The sequence below is a fragment of the Cherax quadricarinatus genome, chromosome 13, assembly GCF_038502225.1.
Source record: "Cherax quadricarinatus isolate ZL_2023a chromosome 13, ASM3850222v1, whole genome shotgun sequence".
In the NCBI taxonomy this organism is placed as follows: domain Eukaryota; kingdom Metazoa; phylum Arthropoda; class Malacostraca; order Decapoda; family Parastacidae; genus Cherax; species Cherax quadricarinatus.
The window spans coordinates 33939756-33953313 of record NC_091304.1 but is presented as its reverse complement, the minus strand read 5'-3'; the positions used below and the strand labels follow the sequence as shown (position 1 = coordinate 33953313).

The window sequence follows — 13558 nt, the reverse complement described above, 5'->3', positions numbered from 1 at the left end:
TGTGCTGATCAATGCTCAACAACTTACTACTTCAAAATTAGGATGTCTATTTTTTTCATTGTTTTCAATAGTAGATTGTAATACAGTACATCATAATGTAAATTGTTCCAGTTTTGAGACTCTCTGACCGCGAGTTCAAAGCCCGCCCGTGGTATGGTTTGTTTGCGATCGTGTCGTTACGATTTCGTGAGTCGAGTCCATTGTAATACCAAATTTCATTGTTTTAAATAATACTAAACTGTAGTTTATCATTGTAAATTGTTTTAAACTGTTATATTGTAATACTGCAATCTTTATTAACTAATTCAGTAGTGTATTAAGTCTCTACTAGACTTATCAAAACCATGTAGCATTACCTGATACAATATATACTTCTACTGTACTCACTGTAACTCATCTAATGACCATATGAAGTATGTATTATTACATTACTAATCTTAAGTTAATCTTTAAGTTTGCCTGAAATGCTCTGCATACAAAGGGGCTTTAGGCATGTATACCTAACTATTATATTACTCTGTACAAACATGTAATTTGTCAAAATAAACATCTTTATCTTTGCCTTTATACATTGAAATAGTATAGTATAAACAATTCTATTTTCGTTTATACACCAAAAATTTAATTATATAAACATTTTTTAATCTGGGTGGATGGAAAAGCATGACTTCTCCTAGATGGGCTTCTAATTTCTGTATTGAAATGAGTAGTTAGTTCATTTGAGGATCTTAATGTGATAGCAATAGCTTTGCCTTCTTTTATACATCAACTGTTAAATAAATTCTTCCTTTAAAACAGAAAGACTCAGCAAAGATGGTTTATTGGCATACCTCATGTCTGATGAGAATGCACCTGTATTTTTGGATCGTTTAGACATTTACCAAGATATGGATCAGCCACTCTCACATTACTACATAAACTCTTCCCACAACACCTACCTCTCTGGGAGACAGTTTGGTGGCAAGTCTACAGCTGAGATGTACAGACAAACTCTACTGGCTGGTTGCAGGTAAGATTATATTCTACTTTATTAACCACACTCATGTAACCAGTCATGTATGTATGTCATCGTCCTCCCTCCCCCATCCCCTCCCCCCTCCCCCCTCCCCCCCCCCCCTCCCCCCTCCCCCCCTCCCCCTCCCCTCCCCCCTCCCCCCCTCCCCCCTCCCCTCCCCCCTCCCCCCTCCCCTCCCCCTCCCCCCTCACCTCCCCCCTCCCCTCCCCCCCTCCCCCTCCCCTACTCCCCCCTCCCCTCCCCTCCTCTCCCCTCCCCCCTCCCCTCTCCCCTCCCCCCTCCCCTCCCCCCTCCCCTCCCCCCTCCCATCCCCCCTCCCATCCCCTCCCCCCCTCCCCTCCCCCTCCCCTCCCCCTCCCCCCTCACCCCCCCTCCCCTCCCCCCTCCCCCTCCCCTCCCCCCTCCCCTCCCCCCCCTCCCCTCCCCCCACCCCTCCTCCCTCCCCTCCCCCCACCCCTCCTCTCCCCTCCCCCCTCCCCTCCCCCCTCCCCTCCCCCCTCCCCTCCCCCCTCCCCTCCTCCCCCCTCCCCTCCTCTCCCCTCCTCCCCCCTCCCCTCCTCTCCCCTCCCCTCCTCTCCCCTCCCTCCTCCCCTCCCCTCCCTCCTCCCCTCCCCTCCCTCCCCTCCCTCCCAAGCAGGATGACCCAAAAAGAAAGAAAATCCTCCCCTCACCCCCCCCCACAAAAAAAATACTTTCATCATTCAACACTTTCACCTCACTCGTACCATAATCACTGTCTTTGCAGCGGTGCCCTGATACAACAGTTTAGAAGCATATATAAAGATATATAACATTTTTTATTTTTTATCACACTGGCCGATTCCCACCAAGGCAGGGTGGCCCGAAAAAGAAAAACTTTCACCATCATTCACTCCATCACTGTCTTGCCAGAAGGGTGCTTTACACTACAGTTTTTAAACTGCAACATTAACATCCCTCCTTCAGAGTGCAGGCACTGTACTTCCCATCTCCAGGACTCAAGTCCGGCCTGCCGGTTTCCCTGAACCCCTTCATAAATGTTACTTTGCTCACACTCCAACAGCACGTCAAGTATTAAAAACCATTTGTCTCCATTCACTCCTATCAAACATGCTCACGCATGCCTGCTGGAAGTCCAAGCCCCTCGCACACAAAACCTCCTTTACCCCCTCCCTCCAACCTTTCCTAGGCCGACCCCTACCCCGCCTTCCTTCCACTACAGACTGATACACTCTTGAAGTCATTCTGTTTCGCTCCATTCTCTCTACATGTCCGAACCACCTCAACAACCCTTCCTCAGCCCTCTGGACAACAGTTTTGGTAATCCCGCACCTCCTCCTAACTTCCAAACTACGAATTCTCTGCATTATATTCACACCACACATTGCCCTCAGACATGACATCTCCACTGCCTCCAGCCTTCTCCTCGCTGCAACATTCATCACCCATGCTTCACACCCATATAAGAGCGTTGGTAAAACTATACTCTCATACATTCCCCTCTTTGCCTCCAAGGACAAAGTTCTTTGTCTCCACAGACTCCTAAGTGCACCACTCACTCTTTTTCCCTCATGAATTCAATGATTCACCACATCTTTCATAGACCCATCTGCTGACACGTCCACTCCCAAATATCTGAATACGTTCACCTCCTCCATACTCTCTCCCTCCAATCTGATATTCAATCTTTCATCACCTAATCTTTTTGTTATCCTCATAACCTTACTCTTTCCTGTATTCACCTTTAATTTTCTTCTTTTGCACACCCTACCAAATTCATCCACCAATCTCTGCAACTTCTCTTCAGAATCTCCCAAGAGCACAGTGTTATCAGCAAAGAGCAGCTGTGACAACTCCCACTTTGTGTGTGATTCTTTATCTTTTAGCTCCACGCCTCTTGCCAAGACCCTCGCATTTACTTCTCTTACAACCCCATCTATAAATATATTAAACAACCACGGTGACATCACACATCCTTGTCTAAGGCCTACTTTTACTGGGAAAAAATTTCCCTCTTTCCTACATACTCTAACTTGAGCCTCACTATCCTCATAAAAACTCTTCACTGCTTTCAGTAACCTACCTCCTACACCATACACTTGCAACATCTGCCACATTGCCCCCCTATCCACCCTGTCATACGACTTTTCCAAATCCATAAATGCCACAAAGACCTCTTTAGCCTTATCTAAATACTGTTCACTTATATGTTTCACTGTAAACACCTGGTCCACACACCCCCTACCTTTCCTAAAGCCTCCTTGTTCATCTGCTATCCTATTTTCCATCTTACTCTTAATTCTTTCAATTATAACTCTACCATACACTTTACCAGGTATACTCAACAGACTTATCCCCCTATAATTTTTGCACTCTCTTTTATCCCCTTTGCCTTTATACAAAGGAACTATGCATGCTCTCTGCCAATCCCTAGGTACCTTACCCTCTTCCATACATTTATTAAATAATTGCACCAACCACTCCAAAACTATGTCCCCACCTGCTTTTAACATTTCTATCTTTATCCCATCAATCCCAGCTGCCTTACCCCCTTTCATTTTACCTGCTGCCTCACGAACTTCCCCCACACTCACAACTGGCTCTTCCTCACTCCTACAAGATGTTATTCCTCCTTGCCCTATACACGAAATCACAGCTTCCCTATCTTCATCAACATTTAACAATTCCTCAAAATATTCCCTCCATCTTCCCAATACCTCTAACTCTCCTCTCCTATTTTTAACTGACAAATCCATTTGTTCTCTAGGCTTTCTTAACTTGTTAATCTCACTCCAAAACTTTTTCTTATTTTCAACAAAATTTGTTGATAACATCTCACCCACTCTCTCATTTGCTCTCTTTTTACATTGCTTCACCACTCTCTTAACCTCTCTCTTTTTCTCCATATACTCTTCCCTCCTTGCATCACTTCTACTTTGTAAAAACGTCTCATATGCTAACTTTTTCTCCCTTACTACTCTCTTTACATCATCATTCCACCAATCGCTCCTCTTCCCTCCTGCACCCACTTTCCTGTAACCACAAACTTCTGCTGAACACTCTAACACTACATTTTTAAACCTACCCCATACCTCTTCGACCCCATTGCCTATGCTCTCATTAGCCCATCTATCCTCCAATAGCTGTTTATATCTTACCCTAACTGCCTCCTCTTTTAGTTTATAAACCTTCACCTCTCTCTTCCCTGATGCTTCTATTCTCCTTGTATCCCATCTACCTTTTACTCTCAGTGTAGCTACAACTAGAAAGTGATCTGATATATCTGTGGCCCCTCTATAAACATGTACATCCTGAAGTCTACTCAACAGTCTTTTATCTACCAATACATAATCCAACAAACTACTGTCATTTCGCCCTACATCATATCTTGTATACTTATTTATCCTCTTTTTCTTAAAATATGTATTACCTATAAATAAACCCCTTTCTATACAAAGTTCAATCAAAGGGCTCCCATTATCATTTACACCTGGCACCCCAAACTTACCTACCACACCCTCTCTAAAAGTTTCTCCTACTTTAGCATTCAGGTCCCCTACCACAATTACTCTCTCACTTGGTTCAAAGGCTCCTATACATTCACTTAACATCTCCCAAAATCTCTCTCTCTCCTCTGCATTCCTCTCTTCTCCAGGTGCATACACGCTTATTATGACCCACTTCTCGCATCCAACCTTTACTTTAACCCTTTGACTGTCGCGGCCGTATATATACGTTTGTGAGGTACCGTGTTTGACGTATATATACTCATAAATTCTAGCGGCTTCAAATCAGGCAGGAGAAAGCTAGTAGGCCCACATGTGAGAGAATGGGTCTGTGTGGTCAGTGTGCACCACATAAAAAAAATCCTGGAGCACGCAGTGCATAATGAGAAAAAAAAAACTCCGACTGTTTTTTTTAATTAAAATGCCGACTTTGTGGTCTATTTTCGTATAGTATTTGTGGTTGTATTCTCGTTTTCATGGTCTCATTTGATAGAATGGAAACTATATTATAGAAATGGAGGTGATTTTGATTAATTTTACTATAAAAAGAACCTGGAAATGGAGCACAAAGTACAGGAAATGTTTGATTTTTGCCGATGTTCAAAAGTAAACAGATGATGTCATTGTCCAATAAATGTCCAAATAGCCATTCTAATACGCAGTCATGAATGGGTTGATGTAATTTTTACAATTATTACAGTATTGCAGTAGTCTGCATAACAGTAAATCTTCTATTTTTTGTTTGAATAAAATTTCAAAATAAAAAGCAAGAGTAATATCACAGGGACCTGGAGACATGACTGATGAACAAAGAAAATCTTATTTTAGAGCCAGGAATGTCTGCATTGTTCATTCTGGACCTTATTTTGAAATTGTCGTATTTTTTAATTTTCGTGAAATTGGCCAAATTGCAAATTTCTGACCATGTTATTGGGTAGTTGAAATCGGTAAATGGGCAGTTTCTTGTGCTCAATCGATAGAAAAAATAGAGTTCTGAAGAAATAGTTATGAGTTTGGTTGACTGGAATAACGGAATTAGCCGAAAATAGGGCTCAAAGTGGGCGAAATTGCCGATTTTTAAATATCGCCGAAGTCGCTAACTTCACGAGAGCGTAATTCCGTCAGTTTTCCATCAAATTTCGTTTTTGTGGTGTCTTTACAATCGGGAAAAGATTCTCTATCATTTCATAAGAAAAAATAATTTTTTTTTTTTCGAATATTTTGCGACACCAGGAGCAACTTCAGGATTGGGCCCTTCGACAGTCAAAGGGTTAATCCACATAATTCTTGAATTTACACATTCATATTCTCTTTTCTCCTTCCATAACTGATCATTTAACATTACTGCTACCCCTTCCTTTGCTCTAACTCTCTCAGATACTCCAGATTTAATCCCATTTATTTCCCCCCACTGAAACTCTCCTACCCCCTTCAGCTTTGTTTCGCTTAGGGCCAGGACATCCAACTTCTTTTCATTCATAACATCAGCAATCATCTGTTTCTTGTCATCCGCACTACATCCACGCACATTTAAGCATCCCAGTTTTATAAAGTTTTTCTTCTTCTCTTTTTTAGTAAATGTCTACAGGAGAAGGGGTTACTAGCCCATTGCTCCCGGCATTATAGTCGCCTCATACGACACGCATGGCTTACGGAGGAAAGATTCTTTTCCACTTCCCCATGGACAATAGAAGAAATAAAGAAGAACAAGAGCTATTTAGAAAAAGGAGAAAAACCTAGATGTATGTATATATATATGCATGTGCGTGTCTGTGAAGTGTGACCAAAGTGTAAGTAGGAGTAGCAAGATATCCCTGTTATCTAGCGTGTTTATGAGACAGAAAAAGAAACCAGCAATCCTACCATCATGCAAAACAGTTACAGGTTTTTGTTTCACAGTCATCTGGCAGGATGGTAGTACTTCCCTGGGTGGTTGCTGTCTACCAACCTACTACCTATAACATATCCCTCCAAATTGCCAATATCCCAAACCCCTCCTTTAAAGTGCAGGCATTGTACTTCCCATTTCAAGTACTCAAGTCCGGCTATATAAAAATAACCAGTTTCCCTGATTCCCTTCACTAAATATTACCCTGCTCACAATCCAACAGCTCGTCAGGTCCCAAAAGCCATTCATCTTCATTCACTTCTATCTAACACACTCGTGTATATACCATATGTTATATCATTATTTAATTTTTTTTTTTTTTTTTTTCCTCCCAACAAGTCGGCCATCTCCCACCGAGGCAGGGTGACCCAAAAAAGAAAGAAAATCCCCAAAAAGAAAATACTTTCATCATCATTCAACACTTTCACCTCACTCACACATTATCACTGTTTTTGCAGAGGTGCTCAGAATACAACAGTAGAAGCATACACATATAAAGATACACAACATATCCCTCCAAACTGCCAATATCCCAAACCTTTCCTTTAAAGTGCAGGCATTGTACTTCCCATATCCAGGACTCAAGCCCGACTATATGAAAATAACCGGTTTCCCTGAATCCTTTCACTAAATATTACCCTGCTCACACTCCAACAGATCGTCAGGTCCCAAGTACCATTCGTCTCCATTCACTCCTATCTAACACGCTCATGCATGCTTGCTGGAAGTCCAAGCCCCTTGCCCACAAAACCTCCTTTACCCCCTCTCTCCAACCCTTTTGAGGATGACCCCTACCCCGCCGTCCTTCCCCTATAGATTTATATGCTTTCCATGTCATTCTACTTTGATCCATTCTCTCTAAATGACCAAACCACCTCAACAACCCCTCTTCTGCTCTCTGACTAATACTTTTATTAACTCCACACCTTTTCCTAATTTCCACACTCCAAATTTTCTGCATAATATTTACACCACACATTGCCCTTAAACAGGACATCTCCACTGCCTCCAACCGTCTCCTCGCTGCTGCATTTACCACCCAAGCTTCACACCCATATAAGAGTGTTGGTACCACTATACTTTCATACATTCCCTTCTTTGCCTCCATAGATAAAGTTTTTTGACTCCACATATACCTCAATGCACGACTCACCTTTTTTCCCTCGTCAATTCTATGATTAACCTCATCCTTCATAAATCCATCCGCCTACACGTCGACTCCCAAGTATCTGAAAACATTCACTTCTTCCATACTCCTCCTCCCCTATTTGATATCCAATTTTTCTTTATCTAAATCATTTGATACCCTCATCACCTTACTCTTTTCTATGTTCACTTTCAACTTTCTACCTTTACACACATTCCCAAACTCATCCACTAACCTTTGCAATTTTTCTTTAGAATCTCCCATAAGCACAGTATCATCAGCAAAAAGTAACTGTGTCAATTCCCATTTTGAATTTGATTCCCCAAAATTTAATCCCACCCCTCTCCCGAACACCCTAGCATTTACTTCCTTTACAACCCCATCTATTAATATATTTTTAATATAATTTTTAATATGAATACTATCCCGACTCCATTGCTATACTATGGAAGACAGTGAAATTCTTGTGCTAATAATTTAGTAAAATAGGTATATTATCCCTGACTACAGCAAAATTAAATTTCTGCTAAGATGCATTCAGTTCTGTATGTAAATACTCTTATGTGGGTTTTAAGATGTACTAGTACCATCCATACTCAAGACAGCAAGGGTTACCCCGATCCTCAAAGGAGGCTATCCAACTGAATTGAATATTTATAGACCTATATCAGATTTGCCCTTACTATCTAAAATCTTCGAAAAAATAATACACAGGCGAATTTACTCATACCTAATATCCCACAACATACTTAACCCTTGCTAGTAAGGGTTTAAGCAGAATACAGTACAAATGTTGCTATTTTACAGATGCTCAAACTACTATATACAGCTCTCGAAAAAGTGAATATCCTCTGGGGCTCTTCATAAACCTACGGAATGCACTTGATATTGTGGATCACAGTCTCTTGCACCTAAAACTAGAACATTATGGGGTCAGAGGACATTCCTTGATTACCTAAAATCTTATCTTATCAATAGACACCAGTATGTACATATACATCTCCACTACTCAGGCTATAGTTGTTGGAGTCCCACAAAGTAGTGTCCTTGGTCCACTGCTCTTTCTCATTTACATCAGTGACCTTTCCAACGCACCAAAACTCCTTAAACCAGTTCTATTCGCAGATGACACTACTTATGTCTTCTCCCACTCAAACTTGGCTATTCTTAGAGACACTGTAAACGATGAGCTTCTAAACATATCTACTTGGATGACAACCAACAAACTCTCAGTATAGACAAAACCTACTTCATGCTGTTTGGAAACAGAACTTCAAATATCCAGCTAAACATATCAATAAATAGTTCCCCCTTTACAAGACACACTTGGGGCAAATTTCTAGGTCTTCACCTTGACTGCAATCTTAAATTTTAGACCCACATCTAGCATATTTCCAAGAAAGTCTCTAAGACAGTAGGCATCCTTTCCAAAATACAGCAGTCTGTATACTCAAGGTATACTTCACTGTTGTAATAAGGAAAATAATGTATAATTAAAATTTACCACTCTTTATCTTTCTAGTCTTAATTACTCTGTAAGCATTAGGATAGCTGGCCCAAAATGCCCCAGCACATTAGTGGCTTTCTTTGTACCAAACAACATGTTATAAAATGTAATCACACAATGTAACCTTTACAAAGAAATAGTGTTTGTGTATTCACTCTGTCAAAGAGACATTTCACCCATCTGGGCCATCATCAGGGTAATACAGAGAAACAGAGAAAGGCAGTATATACTGGAAGTTTCATTTCCAAAATCCTCACACAAAGCATTCTCTCTAAGCAAAAAGGGAATGTCACTTAGCCTCACATCTCTCTCTCGCACAACAAATAACCCTTCACCACTATATTACCTTACACTCATTCTTTATATTCGACTGATAGCCCCTAGTGGACAGAATGTCTCTTTAATATAGTGGAACCCCGAGTTTCAGCCATAATCCATTCCAGGAGCTAGGCCTAAATTCGAAACGGCCAAAAGGCGAAACAGTATTTCCCATAAGAAATAATTTAAATACAATTAATCCGTTCCAGACCCACAAAAATATTCACAAAAAAAAAATATTTTTTAAAGAATAACTATAGTTTTACATACAAACAACACAGATAAATACATGTAGCATACAGTAGATAAATTAAAATTTAAATAAACATTTAAAATAACATTTACTTACCTTTATTGAAGAGACTTGCTGGCATCTGGAAGATAAGGAGTAGAGAGGGAGGATGTATTGTTTGGAAGGGGAATCCCCCTTCTTTCTCTTTTAATGCCACTAAGACAGCTTGAGAGTTGCTGAACCCCTGTTGCACAAAATAACTGTCAAGAGTGCTCTGTTTTTGGCATCTCTAAGATTTCCCAAAAATGGGACCTGGTTCTGTCACTGAACTTGTTGCAAAGATGGCAGGCAGCCAGCTTGCCTGGCTGGCTGGATGGCTAGCTGGTTACCTGGCTGCCTGACTGGCTGGTTGCCTGGCTGGCTGACTGGCTGCCCGGCTGGCTGGCTGGTTGAATGCCTGGCTGGCTGGCTGGTTGAATGCCTGGCTGGCTGGTTGGATACCTGGTTGGCTGGCTGCTTGGCTGACTGGTTGCCTGGCTGGCTGGCTGGTTGCCTGGCTGGCTGGTTGCCTGACTGGCTGGATGCCTGGCTGGCTGGCTGGATGGATGGCTGCCTGGCTGGCTGCCTGCCTGCCTGGCTGGCTGGCTGCCTGGCTGGCAGGATGAGCACTAAGGGTAGTGTTTACTCAAGGATAAACAGCGCTAGACTGGCTCGCAATGCCTGCATGGGGTGGCACGCAAGCACGGGCAGATGGACAGGCCTGGTACATTGGCTGAAACCTGGGGCAGCAGCTGAAACTCATGACAAAATTTGGCCGAAAAAAGCGGTCAAAACGCGAAGGAGCCGATACTCAGGGCGACCGAAACTTGGGGTTCCACTGTATCTTAAGGCCCACATAATTGTCTATTTACATGTTTTGTAAGTGTCAATCAGTAAAAGTAGGCCTTAGACAAGGATGTGTGATGTCACCTTGGTTGTTTAATATATTTATAGATGGGGTTGTAAGAGAAGTAAATGCGAGTGTCTTGGCAAGAGGCGTGGAGTTAAAAGATAAAGAATCACACATAAAGTGGGAGTTGTCACAGTTGCTCTTTGCTGATGACACCGTGCTCTTGGGAGATTCTGAAGAGAAGTTGCAGAGATTGGTGGATGAATTTGGTAGGGTGTGCAAAAGAAGAAAATTAAAAGTGAATACAGGAAAGAGTAAGGTTATGAGGATAACAAAAAGATTAGGTGATGAAAGATTGGATATCAGATTGGAGGGAGAGAGTACGAAGGAGGTGAATGTATTCAGATATTTGGGAGTGGACGTGTCAGCGGATGGGTCTATGAAAGATGAGGTGAATCATAGAATTGATGAGAGGAAAAGGGTGAGTGGTGCACTTAGGAGTCTGTGGAGACAAAGAACTTTGTCCTTGGAGGCAAAGATGGGAATGTATGAGAGTATAGTTTTACCAACGCTCTTATATGGGTGTGAAGCATGGGTGATGAATGTTGCAGCGAGGAGAAGGCTGGAGGCAGTGGAGGTGTCATGTCTGAGGGCAATGTGTGGTGTGAATATAATGCAGAGAATTCGTAGTTTGGAAGTTAGGAGGAGGTGCGGGATTACCAAAACTGTTGTCCAGAGGGCTGAGGAAGGGTTGTTGAGGTGGGTCGGACATGTAGAGAGAATGGAGCGAAACAGAATAACTTCAAGAGTGTATCAGTCTGTAGTGGAAGGAAGGCGGGGTAGGGGTCGGCCTAGGAAAGGTTGGAGGGAGGGGGTAAAGGAGGTTTTGTGTGCGAGGGGCTTGGACTTCCAGCAGGCATGCGTGAGCGTGTTTGATAGGAGTGAATGGAGACAAATGGTTTTTAATACTTGACGTGCTGTTGGAGTGTGAGCAAAGTAACATTTATGAAGGGGTTCAGGGAAACCGGCAGGCCGGACTTGAGTCCTGGAGATGGGAAGTACAGTGCCTGCACTCTGAAGGAGGGATGTTAATGTTGCAGTTTAAAAACTGTAGTGTAAAGCACCCTTCTGGCAAGACAGTGATGGAGTGAATGATGGTGAAAGTTTTTCTTTTTCGGGCCACCCTGCCTTGGTGGGAATCGGCCAGTGTGATAATAAAAAAAAAAGAAAATCAGATATAGTGCTGTATATTTTTGAAAACCTATTTAGATTTTAACATTTCTTCCATTTAACCAATTAACTGTCCGAACGTAGATCTACATTCTTCCGCCCAGCGTTTTGAATATTTTGAAAAAAAAAAATAGTTTCTCTTTTTGAAAATGAAAAGCACATTTTTCTATGTGCATACGATAAAAGAAATTAGGGTCAGTACTTACCAAGATATGAGCCCGCGAAGTTGACACTTGATGATCACCTGACGGCAACATGTAGCGCTGCTGCTTGCAGAAATTCTACATACAGTATTTATAATTTTCTTTCATTTTTCTTAGTTTTTATGGTATGATAATTGTTTTATGGTAGTTCTTTTGATTTCATGGCCAATTGTTGTTTATACAATAATATTACATATATACAAAATTATAATCATTCTGTCACAAACACACATGTACACATTGATAGGTGATTTTGCACACCTGGCTGAATCACATTCTATTATCTACAACTATATACAAGTATTTACATGTCCCACTGATGTTTCTAGAACTCCACGATTGTACAATACTCCATAAAGCATGGGTTCATACAGAGTGCCACCCCACACTGGTGACACGAATGGTGTGTCCTTTCGCTGTTGGGAACGTTTTGTGGTGGTAGCACACACAACACACTTTTACTACGAATACTTCTTCTTTGGGGTAGGTGGTATTGGTATCAGGTAGTGACAGTTAGGGATGATTCGGTCTGGCATTTCCCCAATTGGCTGTGATTGTGGTTGTGGTCGGGGGACATGTCACTGTTGAGGGGCAGGTACAGTGTGGTACCATACTTTTTTGCTATCTGTTTTATGACATTCATAAAACAGACCCATTCTCTCATGTCTAGGCCACTCAGGCCTATCATGCCTCATGCCAAATTTGAAGCCAGGAAAAATAAAACATAGATTTATGTTCAGAGCGCTAGCAGTAAAAACATAGATCCACGTTCGGACAGTTAACGGGTTAAAATACTGTTCTCCAAAATCATAAAAATTCCTTAAATTGATACAGAAGAGTCTTTTATTAAGGTAAAAGTTTACATATGTTACTTACCACTGCTATACATTTTTTTTTTTTTTTTGAACAAGTCGGCCGTCTCCCACCGAGGCAGGGTGACCCAAAAAGAAAGAAAATCCCCAAAAAGAAAATACTGTCATCATCATTCAACACTTTCACCTCACTCGCATATAATCACTGTTTTCGCAGAGGTGCTCAGAACACAACAGTTTAGAAGCATATACGTATAAAGATATACAACATATCCCTCCAAACTGCTAATATCCCGAACCCCTCCTTTAGAGTGCAGGTATTGTACTTCCCATTTCCAGGACTCAAGTCCGGCTATATAAAAATAACCAGTTTCCCTGAATCCCTTCACTAAATATTACCCTGCTCACACTCCAACAGATTGTCAGGTCCCAAATACCATTTGTCTCCATTCACTCCTATCGAACATGCTCATGCACTCCTACTGGAAGTCCAAGCCCCTCACCCACTAGACCTCCCTTACCCCTTCCTTCCAGCCTTCCTACCCCGCCTTCCTTCCCCTACAGATTTAAATGCTCTCCATGTCATTCTACTTTGATCCATTTCTCTAAATGACCAAACCACCTCAACAACCCCTCTTCAGCCCTCTGACTAATACTTTTATTAACCCTTTGAGGGTTTCGGACGTACTAGTACGGCTTACGCGCAGGGGTTTTTGACGTACTAGTACGCATAAATTCTAGCGCCATCAAATCTCGCGGGAAAAGGCTGGTAGGCCTAGATGTGAGAGAATGGGTCTGTGTGGTCGGTGTGTGCGGTAGAAAAAAATCTGGG

At 42.0% G+C, this 13558-nt stretch overlaps 1 protein-coding gene across 3 annotated transcripts in view; it reads left to right on the top strand.

Annotated features, from left to right (window-relative positions):
- The window catches only part of LOC128688722 (1-phosphatidylinositol 4,5-bisphosphate phosphodiesterase-like), a 224259-nt gene that overhangs the window by 5665 nt on the left and 205036 nt on the right, over positions 1-13558 (top strand). For all 3 annotated transcript variants that reach the window (XM_070084641.1, XM_070084640.1, XM_070084642.1), the window contains exon 4: positions 799-1009. In XM_070084641.1, coding sequence (XP_069940742.1) covers positions 799-1009 — 211 coding nt within the window. The remainder of the gene's footprint in view (positions 1-798; positions 1010-13558) is intronic.